At 43.1% G+C, this 12,995-nt stretch overlaps 1 protein-coding gene across 2 annotated transcripts; it reads right to left on the reverse strand.

Moving 5' to 3' along the window:
• Window positions 1-1,869: 1,869 nt before the first annotated feature.
• LOC131584044 (thymosin beta-12-like) lies at window positions 1,870-8,663 on the reverse strand. 2 transcript variants are annotated; one of them, XM_058848793.1, is made up of 3 exons: window positions 8,531-8,663; window positions 3,623-3,730; window positions 1,870-2,199 (listed from the first exon to the last, which is right to left on the reverse strand). In XM_058848793.1, the coding sequence occupies exons 1-3, from the start codon at window positions 8,604-8,606 to the stop codon at window positions 2,162-2,164; spliced, it is 222 nt and encodes a 73-aa protein (XP_058704776.1). In that variant the 5' UTR covers window positions 8,607-8,663; the 3' UTR covers window positions 1,870-2,161. The 2 variants fall into 2 exon arrangements, with proteins under 2 accessions (XP_058704776.1, XP_058704777.1); XM_058848794.1 differs by lacking the exon at window positions 8,531-8,663 and adding an exon at window positions 4,622-4,667.
• Window positions 8,664-12,995: the final 4,332 nt, after the last annotated feature.

The following is a 12,995-nucleotide window of genomic DNA, read 5'->3' on the forward strand; positions in this document are numbered from 1 at the left end:
AGAGACCAGCCCCTGTTTCAGTGATGCCAAAGAAGTTCTTGGTGATTTACAGTGTATTTGCTGAGTTGGCAGATGCTCTCAACTGGCAGAGATGGAAGGAGATCATTACATAGGACAAAACCAAGGAGAAAGTCTCATCTGTGGCCTTGCTGCTGAGTGCGGGACAGAGCTTAAAAACCATCCTGGGGCAAGTAACGGGTTGAACGAATCTGGTTGAACAGTAGGAACTATACGGATTTCCATAGATGGTGTTGCTCTAAGTGCTATCTCTAAATACTTCCTCCATGAAGGAACCATCATCAAAGCAGATATTTAAATAATATCAGAGGCTCCTTGACCACGCCTGAAGAAGTGTGCAGGGGTGAGGGGAGAGCATGAGTCACAAAGAAAGAACATTGTTTTCTTTGTTGCTCAACCTCTCGCATTCCTTAACTTTTATATAAAAATCAGTATTGATAAATCCAGCTGACCTTAAAATAAACAACCCTTTGAGTCAGGTGCAAAAGGGTCCTCAAATGAGAATGTGAGAAAAAACCTTGGTCATGAAAAGAAAACATCAGCAGTGTTGAACTGATGAATGTGGATTGAAACAGCAGTCTCAGCCCTTTGGACACTACCACATTAACAAAGCTCTGACAGAAATAGTTGGTTCTCTTGCTCTGTTTTCGTTTGGTCTCCTGATCACCTCTGGTTACTTTCTGTTGCCACCAAAGGTCACAGTCTTGTGGATCCACTGCTACTTTTAATTGCAGTTCTGACTATTCAGATTCAATGTCTAGTGTCAAGCAGCTCTTAAGTAAACAAGAGCTTTCTGGACATCACCCCAACCATTCTTTTCTGCTTTCTGAAGCCTGTAGGCTGCATTCTGCCGCACCTTATGCAGGTACAAGCCCAGACTATCCCTGATGAAGTACACAGAGCTACTTTCATTTCACAGCACAAGTAGGATCAAACTGAAGCTCCAGGGACAGCAGCTTATCTGCCCAGAGTAAGCACTTGTTTTTCTAATATGATTGCAAATTAATTCCAGAGATAATGTGATACCATGTAATTGAGAGTCCCCTGAGCTGGTACCAGAGTCTATTCTTGCCAAGTCCTCTGCAGACCAGTGAGGATGTTATTGCTCCACTGGTAATGATGTAGGGAGCCCTTTCTTGCTTTGAAGGTTTGTGTCTTACACCTCTGTACTGATAAAGGTCTTTCTCTCATCTCTAAAAATCAATGTGATACTTAATTTTTTCTTCCTTCCACCTTCCCTTGTTCTTGTATTGCTTGTTATGAAATGGGCCAAAGGCTGTATTTGTACTGCAGTTATCCCAAGGCTGACTGCATCTTTGCAAGTTAGAGAGACAGAAAAGCTGTGGAGAGGGTTCTGCAGCCCTTTTCTTCATTTGAAATGTTAATTTGAGTATGTCCTCAGCCCAGCCATGAATTTGGCATGGAATCTGTAAGTGGGTACTTGTCTCTGGAACCTTTAACCTGCTGCTGGACAAGACTGAAGCAGGTCAGTGGCTTCCCCTCTTACTCATGCCTGCTTCCAGGCTGGGGGTTTCAAAGAGCAGGAGCTGGCACACACAGTCTGCCCCTCAGGGTTCCCATGAAACACCCTTGGGTAACACAAGGGATGGGAGTGAAGTCTCCAGGCTGCTGTGAAAGCAGTCGGGGGGTTCCTGTGGATTGGTGCCCTCTGGAACTCTGGAATTCTGCAGATGATGGAGATGGGGCTGTGTTCCAGCCAAGGGACCTGTGAGTGTCTGGGGTAATCCTTCCCAACCTGCCCAAATCCCCGAGCTGCTGTGGGAATGCAAAGGCGGAAGGAGTAGGAGTTGCAGTGTAAACTCGATTTCTGCAAAACTCAAAGACAGTTGGTCAGAAGAAACCTGTTTATTGTGAGGTTTAGGAAAACAATTTCTATGCAAATTGCCTTTTTTTTTTGCCAAGTAATGGGGTTGATAGAGAACTTGGAATTATAATTTTAAGAATACGAATACATAGTATCTTCTTCAAAAAAAATAAACTTCTCCAGGGAACATTAAATGAACAAATGTTTCTAAAATAAACAGGCAACGAAAATGGTGTGGGAGGGACAAAATAAAACAACAACCCAACTCAGAAGCCAAAACCCCACTGAAGAAGCAGCAGTCACATCTTGAATTTATACTCAGGCTGTACTTTCACTTTGCTTTTCCTGTTCGATAGCTGGTAGAAAAACAGGAAACAAAAACACCATCAGTAAATATTACTGTTTATGAACAATAAAGTTTGCCTCCCTATGGAGACAGACTGAGGGAGTGTTGGGGGTGTACATCCTGAAGAAGAAAAGGCTCTGGGGAGATTTTAGAACCCCTTCTAGCACTTAAAGAAGCTACAAAAGAGCTGGAGAGGACTTTGGACGAGGGCCTGGAGTGACAGAAAAAGAGGGAATGGCTTCACACTGACAGAGGGCAGGGTTAGATTAGATGTGAGAAAGAAATTCTCCCCTGTGAGGGTGCTGAGGCCCTGGCACAGGTTTCCCAGAGAAGCTGGGGCTGCCCCATCCCTGGAAGTGTTCTAGGTCAGGTTGGATGGGGCTTGGAGCAACCTAGGATAGGATAGTAGGATAGAGCAACCCATGGCAGGGGGTTGAAACAAGATGATCTTTAAAGTCCTCTCTTACCCAAACCATTCTGTAATTTAATGATAATGGTTCTGCAGGATACAGTTTTCTATGATCATACTTCAAGCCAGAGAATGGTTAAATCCATAATTGGTTGTTTTGATCACCCTGAAAATGACAACTCGTTCCTACACCTGCATAGCAAGAAGGGAGCAGTTCATGGCGTGCAAAGCTCCTCTTGTATTTACAGCTTTAGCATTGGCAAGGACAATAAAATGAGAAAAAAAAGGTATCTAATGTTGAGGGATTGAGTGTGCATGGCTATCAGCACACACATCCACAGTGATTAGCAATATTCTTCTGAAGGAAACTGCTCACAAAATCTGCTCCAAATGCTCTTTTCATATCTGAAGCTGAACATGAATCCCAGCCTTATGTGGCTGCCTGTGCACAGTGTGTATGGGAGAAGACCCTGCAGGAGAAAAGCTCAGGGGTGCTTTTCTGAGGGAGATTGGCTGTTAGATGAAGATGATGTTGGGTTTGCTTGCAGCCTTATTCCCAGAGAAGGTGCCTGGAGGTCTCCTGCCCAGGGCTGACAGCAGGTACCAGTGGGGGGCAGCAGCTCATCTGCCTGATAACATTAAACCCAGAGCCCGGGCACCCTCTGGGGATGCTGCCTTGGCCTGCCAGGGATGGGCAGAGGCTCCCCTGTGCTCCAGAGGGGCTGCTAACAAGGTAATTACAAACGGATTGATCCTGTTACCAGCACCCAGTGGGAACACTGGTCCTGCTTTTAGCAGAAGCAAGAGCAATCCCATCAGAAAGGGTTTTTCAGACAAAATGCACTGCTGGTTATAATTACTGATATCCTTGGAAGCCCAGAATAGAGTCTTAGTATTATCCCCACTTAAAGTCAGGGATGAGTTTGAGCCTGTAATCCTGTGATTAGTATTCATTTTGCATATGAACTGCAATACGGATTATGCCCTTGCTACTCGTACTTCAAATAGCCTCATAAGCACTTACTTTCTTTAGTGGGCAGTGGATTTTTCTCTCTGGTTTCTGTCTTCTTCAGCTTGGTCTTGTCAAATGTTTCAATTTCTGCAAAATCTGGTTTGTCGGACATGATGGGTCCTGACAAAGAAAGGGAAAACACACCCATGGCTTCATTAGCTAGTGCTGTGATATCAGCCATCTGCAAAGCATTTTCTCCTCAAGAGAAAAAATATGAAAATACCATAAAAATGTTTATTCAAAAACCCCCACAAACCTAACACTCAATCTGGGACCTTTCCCTGAGGCTTGGCTCTTTCGGAGCGAAAGAGGAAATGCATAAATAGAATTTTCTCTAGATTTCTCAGATGAAATTTCTAAAAATCATATTTTGCACATGGCAACAAGAATAATCAGCAATAAAGAGACAATGATTAATTGCCAGTAATCCATGATGCCCCCTGAAAAAAAAAATAAGCCTGTATTTTAAGAAATGCTGCCAACTGGAAAATCTACAATAAACCTCAAATCCAATAGGAACAAAGAGCTTCAATTATGATTTTCTTTTAATTAATAGGATTTGTCTTTCATTCTGAGCCTTCTGCACTGAGTCCATCCATCCCCATAGCTGCTGTGGACACTTGAGCGTAACAATAGAGGACTGGTTCCCCCAGCCCTTTGTTTGCTCTTGCTCCATATCCCAGTCACAGCTCAATGGCTTTGATTACATTCCTGTAATAAAGAGAAACCCACAAAGCACACTAGCATTTCACCTGTCAAAACTTCCCTAATCCAATTTTCTTTTTATTAAGAAATTCAAGTTAAAATCCAGCCTGGGCGTTATTTCCCTTATTTCAGTGGAGTTTCCCATCAAGGCAAGGCTTGGCCCGGAGATGGCTGATATAATTATATTTTTTCCTTCCTGCAGAAAATCAGATTTCATTGCTATCTGCACTGAAACAACAGAGTAAATATTCACAAGGAAGATTTTTTTTTAAAAAATGAAAAGCTACTAAAACCACATGGCATTACCGTCTGGCTGCTCTCTCTTCAGCTGCTTGGTGGCTGTCTGAGGCAGTGTGAGTTGAAAAAGGTCAGGGTAATCCCTCCTCTCCTCTCCCCTCCTCCCTCCTCCCAAACCCATCGCTATTAATATTGATTAGTTTAGTGCTGGGATTGTTCAGCGTTTAGGGAAAGGACAGATTGCTCCTGTAGAAAGTGCATGAGGGAGAGAAATGGGAAAACTGACATGGAAAACTGCCAAATTACATCTTGATTTTTCTTTTTTTCTGTTCTCTTCATTTACCATGACAATCATACTGAAGTTTCCCTTCCCATCATTTTCCAGTGCTGAGGTTTGGAGTAAAGGTGAGGTTTGAGGGTTCCTGCTGCCACATTGTTTGTTTTTTTTGAGAGGGACTGTAGGTGCTTTCAGCAGCATGCCTGGGGATCATCCCCACCTCCCCAGGCAGAAGAATGAACTTGGGGCTCTGGAGGGCTCTCAGCACAGCCATGGTGTGACTGCCATGAGCAAGGGCCAAGTCTGAGATTCGCACAGCCCAGGCACCACAGTTATATCCAGGAAGGCGTCCTAAAGAGATGTGCTGTGAATTTCTGCTTGTCCCTGATTTGGTAGCTGTTAATGCACTTGCAGGTGCCTCCCTCAGCCCATGGCTCTGGAACCAAGGAGAGAAGGGCTGTGTGCATCCTCCTGGATACTGGTGTGGGTTTCCTCTCATGTACTTTCGGTGCCTCCATCTGAAATTCCAGACAGAAGGGGGGCAATGAAGTTGGGACAAAATTAATTGTGCCCTAAGAGTAGCTGGTTTTCTCTATTGACTGTAAGGTCACTTGAACAATATGCTCAGAGGGACAGAGATGTCTCCCAGTTGATTGAGACCCCTGGAGGGTCTGTGGATCTTTCTGCTGACACTACAGGCTTAGGTAGAGTGGGTTTGAGTCTGATAACGTGTGCATGGTTTTAATGTGCTTAAATGTGTCTTAAGGACCTCTTCTTACAATGTTTGTTTAAACTAAAACAATGAACAGGTTTGTGGTTGGACTTGATCTTATAGGTTTTTCCCAGCCTAAGGGATTTGTGCAGGCTGGCTCGGTTATCTCTGCATCTTCACTGACCACACCAGCTCACTGTGTGTGCACACCATGTTAAATGTCAGGACTCGGTTCCTTTGCTTCCATCCCACATATCCAACCAGTTGTCACAAATAGAAAGCTGTGTTCCTGACTGAAACCTCCTGGGAAAAAGCAGGAAGGCAGCCACTGGATGAATATTTGGTGCAAGCTGTAGCTGAGATTTGGCACTGAAGAGTCTTTGTGTCTGTTTAGAGAGAGAGCATTAACCTCTTGTTTGGCTGGACACAAGATCAGAAAAGACTTTAAAACATAATCTGAGAGATTCATGAATCACTCAGGCAGTTAATGAGTTTCAGTTTTTAAAATATTTGTCCATTTAAAAAAATAACAACTATAATTCTGATTATGAAGAGAGACTAAAAGGACAAGACCTCTTAAACTTCAAGAGTAGCAGAAGTTCTCTCAGTTGTAGAGAGCGAACAAAGTGTTCAGAACAGCAAAGCAGAGGAACCTCGCTTTTTGTTTTCTGTGTCCAGTCACAGGCTCTGCCCCCGGGATCCACAGCAGAGCTCAGGCTCTTCTAAACGTGCTAAGACAGGGTGAGCACGCTTGTTTTCACCACCATCACCACTTTAATTGCCCAATTTATTGGCAAACCTAATACTAAAACAGTTTGGGATACGTTGTTTGGGTTTTTAGGCTGAAGATGACTAAGTTTTTAATTGATATTGGGTTGGGTTTGTGAGGAAGGTGCAACAGTGTTGAGCCAAATAACATAATGATGAGAAATCACACCTTCTCATTCTGCTGAAATCAGGAGATACTCATCTCCATAACAAACATCTTGACTATTGCATAAAGTGCCTGTCAAGTTTCTGTAGCTTGTAAATTCAGTGCTGTGGTCAAACACAGCTAGTGTGGGATTCAAACCTCATGTTTATATACTCCATGCAGCACACACAGCTGGATGCAGTTTACACATGGAAAGTTTGGAATTTGGCCTGAGGGCATCACATACTTTGAGGTAAAGATGGGTAGGTAATATCTTACTCCAATGCCTTTTCCTTTCACTAGTAATGGAAATATTTTTGCTATATAAGCAGCAAAGCTGCTCTTTGTCAGGTTTTTAATTGCAGGATTTCAGAGTCACCATATTCAGTAAGGGGAACATGGCATTTGCCTGGCCTTGGGATGACTGTGGTTGCAATGAACTTCAACTTTCTTTGTGTTGCACAGAGGCAGCAGAATGATCCAGTGTATAGAAATGTGCAAAACCAGGAAGCCAGTGGAGCATGCAGACTATAGAATCTTTACAGATCCTCTACACGTCAAGCACATAAAGTTACACTGGTATGGCTGTGCCTGAAAAGCTGCCTCATACAATGGAAACTGTACTTTATTTCAATTTGTTGCCAAAAGATGAAGGGCTGAGTCAAACCTGCCAGGACTGACACTTCTGATACCAGTGAGTCACCTGCCATTGACAGCACTAAACCATGCCTGGCAGCACAAGCCACCGAGTCTGTCAGACACCCACAGAGCAGCAGGGAAAAACAAGCACTTGCTCCCAGGATTCAGTAATAGGTGAGAGGAAACGTTTAGAGGGAGTTCAAGTGAAAAGTCTGAAAGGTAAGGCTGGGAGGTTTGGACCCTGCTGCCACTTGACCTTTTCTCTTGGCTGCTGTCACTTGGAAGCAGCGTGCCCAGCCTGTGCATATATATGTATATATGGGCTGTAGCCTTTAATGGGCTGGGGGATGCTGTGCTCATGTTTGGCACAAGAGGTGCTCTGGAAATGCCAAGTTTCATAGAGACGAGGTGGGCAACTGCCAGAAGAAGAGGTTCTTTTCTTTTTGGTGCAGCAGTGGGAATCAAATGGTTTCTATTTCCACGGGGAGATGAGGGGGGACAAAGCACCCTAACGCGAACAGCCGGGTAGAGGAACAGACGCTCGAGCAGATCAGTGTCTGTAGCTGAGCCAATAAGCTGACACAACTGATTTTATAATCACATTAGTGCTGTCTCGAAATAACACACCCACTCAAATATAACAGTGATTTCATTTTCAAAATGCTGTGGTATTTTTGGTGCTAAAGGTAGAGGATCAATGTGTCAAGGCTGAAAGCTGTGCTGGAATCTGCACGGACACTAATTCCTGTAGGTCCCTGTGGGCACTGAGCACCTTCCAGGCAGGTAACAGGATTGAGTATGTTACGAGTGGTCCTTAGAAGTTTTCCCGTCCTCAGGGGAACAGGAAAAAGAAAAGACTACAGCTTCACTGAAAGGGTTTTCTTAGTTCTCTTTGTGCCTTTTGTTCCGTCTTGCTGCCAAAAAAAATATCCCTGTTTGGGAACGGAGACAGGTTCCCAGGCTAAGAGACAATGAATCCTGGGGGTGTAAGGAAGGCACTGATCCCTCTTTGGCAGACTCTCTGCTGCAATGCTGCACTGCCAGTGAGTAAATACTCAGCACTTGTCTTACACTGGATGTTTTATCATTACCTAAGGTGTTTCATTTTCCATATCAAGACCATTGAACCTTGAGGGTCGGTACATGCAGAAGATGAGGGGGGAGGAGAGGCAGTCGTAGACAGTCCCTCTCCTTGGGCTATTTTTTCCAGCCCCATGTTTTCCAAATAGCTCAGGAGTTCAGACAAGTCTATTCCAGAAACCCTGTTGCAGCAAAGAGCAAAAGGAGAAAACATAAGCTAATGGGAGTAGAAAATTCCTCTCTCTCTTCTTTTGTTTATTTTTTTTTTTTTTTAATTATAAAACTTGGTATGGGGGTGAATTTTTAAAAGTTTAACCAGATGAAGATTCTTGCAACAGAGCTTTCTCAAGAACTTACCCAAAAGTGTGTCTTCCAGCACAAAGTACTTGGCTCTGGCCTGGCGCCTTCTAGCAAAATTTGTTGACCCATGCATGAATTATTAAAGGGAAAAGTAGAATACAGAATGTCCATGCACAGGCTTCTCCCCTCAAAGCCAGGGTGGGGAATGAAGCATGTGATGTGTTAGTCACATTAGTTAGTGCTACAGAGCACATGACAGTTTGTGATGAATACTGGTCTAGAGACACAAGTTTAGCATGACTTTGAGTCTTTAACAGTCTTTTTTTTTTTTCCTCCTTTCTGTCTCTGGACAGAAGTATCTCCTGCAAGCAACAGTTTAGGGAAGGAGTAAGACAGGGAAATCTTGGATGAGCATTGAGAGTGTGCTCAAACATGGCTCTTCTCAGTGTAGCTAGCTGCTCTGGAGTGAAACAATCCACTTTTGGGATTCTCCCTATCTTTGCTTCAGACAGGAGAAACATTACCATTGAAATTGTGGTACCCACTGTGCAGCAAATAGATAACCAGCATAATCTAGGAGAAGATAGATCAAAGATCGTAAAATCCAGACATCTACTAACTTTATGTTAACTTCAGATTTTCATTTTGTCCAGAGGAAAAAGCACAATAGGTGGGTCTGTTGTTACAATCCGTGCTGTGCTGGGGTAGCTACAGAGGTGAGGTATTCTTCACTCCTGGGATACAGGGCTGTGGATGTGGTTTTGAGGGGTGCCTCACCAGCACTTCTCTTTGTGTTGCCAAATCATTCCACTCGCAATAGCCTGGGACTTCTGGTAGCTTGAGTGGTTTTATGCTGGGGAGAAGATAAACCCTGAAGCTTTTCAGCTGCTTAAGGAAACAAGGCTGCTGAAGCAGAGGAACAGAAAAGGCAGCCAAGTTATCTTTTCTAGCTGATTACTCTGAGAAATCTGCAGAACAAAAAATTGTATTTCTCCATCATCTTTTCCAAAAATCATTTTCCAATTTTTAAAGCGTATTATACAGTGTAAATCAAACACATAGGTATTACATGCTGTGTATACAAGGTCAACAGTTATGTAAGAAAATGGTAATCAGTAAGTTCCACATCTGTTAACTTCTGCCTTTCGATGAAAGCTGCAAGAATTTTACATGAAATGCTGTTTTTCTTTTTTAAAATGTAAAATAAAGAAAAAAGAAAGATTATACAGTTTAGCTCTCCTGGAATCTGAAGTGAACATCTTTCTTCAGAACGTGAGTGAACTAGAACATTTTTAATGAGTTCTTTTATGGATTTTTTTCTTTGCAAATGTATGAAAAGTGCTAAAATCAGTTGGATTAAAGTTGTCTTCATCCCAGGGTTAACCTGAGCCCTGTCAAAGTAACTCCTTTGGAGTTAGTGTACCTTGAGTATGAGTGACCACACCATGAAATAACATGGGAGCAGCAGAGAGTGATTGTGTTGGCAGCTGATAAATTGTGGTAATGTGAACTGAAGCCTTTCCTCAACCCAAGGTAAAAGCACCACAGCAGCTTGAGCATAGATTCCACATGAGAGCAAAGAATGGGAATTCAACAGCAATGGGGACACACAAGCTTTAATTTGAGTTAACTTGATCTCTGGGACATGAGCATGTATGTCCACAGCCCAAGCTGGTGAATGCAGAGAACAGCAAATAGGAAGTAAAAAATGCAAGTATGCAGTACTGCAATTTTCGCTTGCCTGGTGCATACATTGAGTGATTTTCCCTTTTGGATGAATACTAGCTTGCATAAAATTCAAATAACTCAGCTGTCTACAGATGGGGGGTGGGGAGGAGTGTGGGAAGGGGAACAGACGGAAGGAAATGGAACTGAGAAGACTGAATTAACCTTTCGATGTCTTAAATTTCAAGGAGGGAAGAATCATCTCTTGTTAAGTCTGCAACCATGCAATTAAAATATGAACAAGCCTTAAAAGCCACATTTGACCCATATTCCTAGATTTCTTCTTCACAAGACACATCTTCTAAAACAAAGATTCAGATCCAAAAAGTGTTCAGAGGCAGGGAAAAAAATCTCATGCTGTAAATGTTTATTTTAATCACAGAACTCTAGTAGAAAAACGAGTAAAAATGTCTGACATTTACGCAGAACATGTGCCTTTGATACTCAATTCAGTTTTAAAAAATCCTTACATATGTGTCTAGTAATGGCTGACAGTCTTTGAAATGATGAATGGTTTTCTCTGGGCTGGAGTTTGTGTTTCTGTAAAATAGCTCCTTTTACCTATTTGCTTGAGCATTATGAAACCTCATTTGTTAATACAGGGCAAAGCTTTAAAAATGAACTTTGATTTTTAAGTGCCCTTTTGGACACCATGAGTTAGAACAATTGGATACTTGGTGATATGAGCGTTTCCATGGACAGTTATGGATGCTCAGCAAGGCCAAGTGTCATGTGTGAGGCATCCTGAAACAAAATGTTTGTTAGAAAATGCTATAATGCTGGAAAAGAACAAAGTAAAGACTCAGCTTGTCTCTGTTTCTGGATGAAACACGCAGGAAAAGAAGGCTCTTTGCAGAGCAACCAGCTATAAAGTGTTTGCTAATTTTTCCTTGGTGTTGAAAGGGCTCATGTTTGGTCAATATTGTTTGCAAGATATCAGTAGGATCCACCTAAGGCAAAAATTGAGCACTTCCAAGTTCAGAAGAATGTATCAAATAATTTGTAGGTGAACAATTAAACCCAAAAGCAAACACCTTGCTGACATACAGATAATTTCCAGGAAAAACTGTTTGGCATATAATACACAGGTATTAAAACAGACAATGTCTTGTTTTGCTATGTGTCAGATTCCCATTTCCTCCTACTAAGATAATAACCTAGTATTAAGGTAAGGAATTGTGTGGCAGGCTATCAACCTTACAAGGATTTGTACAATCCTTACAAGGATTGTAGCTTTGCAAAGCTGATTTAAGTTTTGGAGTATTTTAGCTCAGTTTGTACTAAGCCTTATACAACACTGAGCACAGTTGGGATAAGGGTATTTTTCTTTAAGTTTCTCCAATTTCTGATGGGGTGTAATCAGGGCTCTTGCTGGAAGCAGACTTAATTGGAAGGTAGATTCTTCACAGAATATTTATTCTAAAGTCATACTAGGTCAGGATGGGGACTGGGGATACATGAAGGAAACATGGCTCCAGTTCTTTCGTGATACCTACAGGCAAAAGTAATTCCACTTATGAATAGCTTTTCCTGAAAACAAGGGAATTACACCAGTAATTATTTTAGATCTACTGAGTTACTTTGTAAGCACTTAGCAGTCAATCTCTGCAAAACTTTTAAGCTGAGCAATTTAGCTGTAAGGATTTGTAAGAAAACACACTGAGCTGCAGAAATGGCTCCCCCTTCATGGTGTGGATCCGGACACGGATTTACTCATGAGACAGGGATGCCATGACACTCTGGCTCTTCAGTCCTAGGAGCCAGATGCTGACCAGTCGCACCTGCCAAGCTCCTGGAGCTGTGCAGCAGCTGGAGAATGGGTCCTTCTGCTCTTCAGCAACACTGAAGAACACTAGGGCCGTGTCACTGTACAGGGCAGCACAGTGTCAAACCTCCTGACGTGGGGTGACAGTGCTGTGTCATGTGCTGGGACTGCAGCCCTGCCCTGCACAACCCCTGCTCTGAATGTGCCTCTGGATTCAGAGCAGGGAAGCGAGGCTGTGGGAGCTCCACAGCCTGCACAGCACTAGAGGGGGAGGAGTATGAAATGCTGCCTTCACAATTCAGGTGTGCCTGAGACAGTGGAAAAGGGCAGTGGGAACAGCTAATGGACAGTAGCCTTACTAATGCTAATTGTGGTGTTTAGGAGTGATCTGAGAGGCAGATGCTTTCAACAGCTGAATTTTGGGGATGTAACTCATTAAGTTGTTGCCTCTCTCCTCTCTCTATTTACTACCTTAGAAAATATGGCAAAACACCAGGCAGAGACTAAGATGATGAAAAAAGGAGGAGGGAAAGTCTTACAAAGAGCAGATTAGCTCACTGCATTTATTCAGCTCAGAGATGAGGAGACAGAGGCGGGCTCTCATCACACTCTGCAGCTTCCTTTACAGGCACGGGGAGATGCTGATCTCTTTGATGACGAGTCATAGAACCTGAGGAAATGGAATGAAGTTTTGTCAGGTAAAGTTCAGCCCGGACATTAGGAAAAGGTTCTTCACTGAGAGGGTGGTTGGCCACTGGAAAAGAGTCCTCAGGGAATTGGTCACAGCGCCAAGCCTGCCAGAGTTCAAGGAGCACCTAGACAATGCTTTTAGTCACATGGTTCAGCTTTAGACAGTCCTATGAGGAGCAGAGTTGGACTCTATCCTTATGGGTCCCTTCCAACTTGAGATATTCTATGACTCTGACTCCTGGGCTGTCCTTAACCTTTCAAGTAGACAGCAAGAGCACAAAGTGAGCAGAAACGCCTAAAATGGCAGCCTGGGACTGCATATGTCTGCCCCCTGCAAGGAGC

The sequence above is a fragment of the Poecile atricapillus genome, chromosome 13 (genome assembly GCF_030490865.1).
Source record: "Poecile atricapillus isolate bPoeAtr1 chromosome 13, bPoeAtr1.hap1, whole genome shotgun sequence".
Classification (NCBI taxonomy): domain Eukaryota; kingdom Metazoa; phylum Chordata; class Aves; order Passeriformes; family Paridae; genus Poecile; species Poecile atricapillus.

Bases quoted from the DNA above. Each gene is read 5' to 3' on its own strand.
- LOC131584044 (XM_058848793.1), bottom strand. From the start codon at position 8,606: ATGCATGGGTCAACAAATTTTGCTAGAAGGCGCCAGGCCAGAGCCAAG. The intron at 3,731-8,530 runs GTAAGTTCTTGA...TTTCTTTGTCAG, and splicing joins GCTGGAAGACACACTTTTGG to GACCCATCATGTCCGACAAA. The intron at 2,200-3,622 runs GTAAGTGCTTAT...TTTTTCTACCAG, and splicing joins TCCACTGCCCACTAAAGAAA to CTATCGAACAGGAAAAGCAA.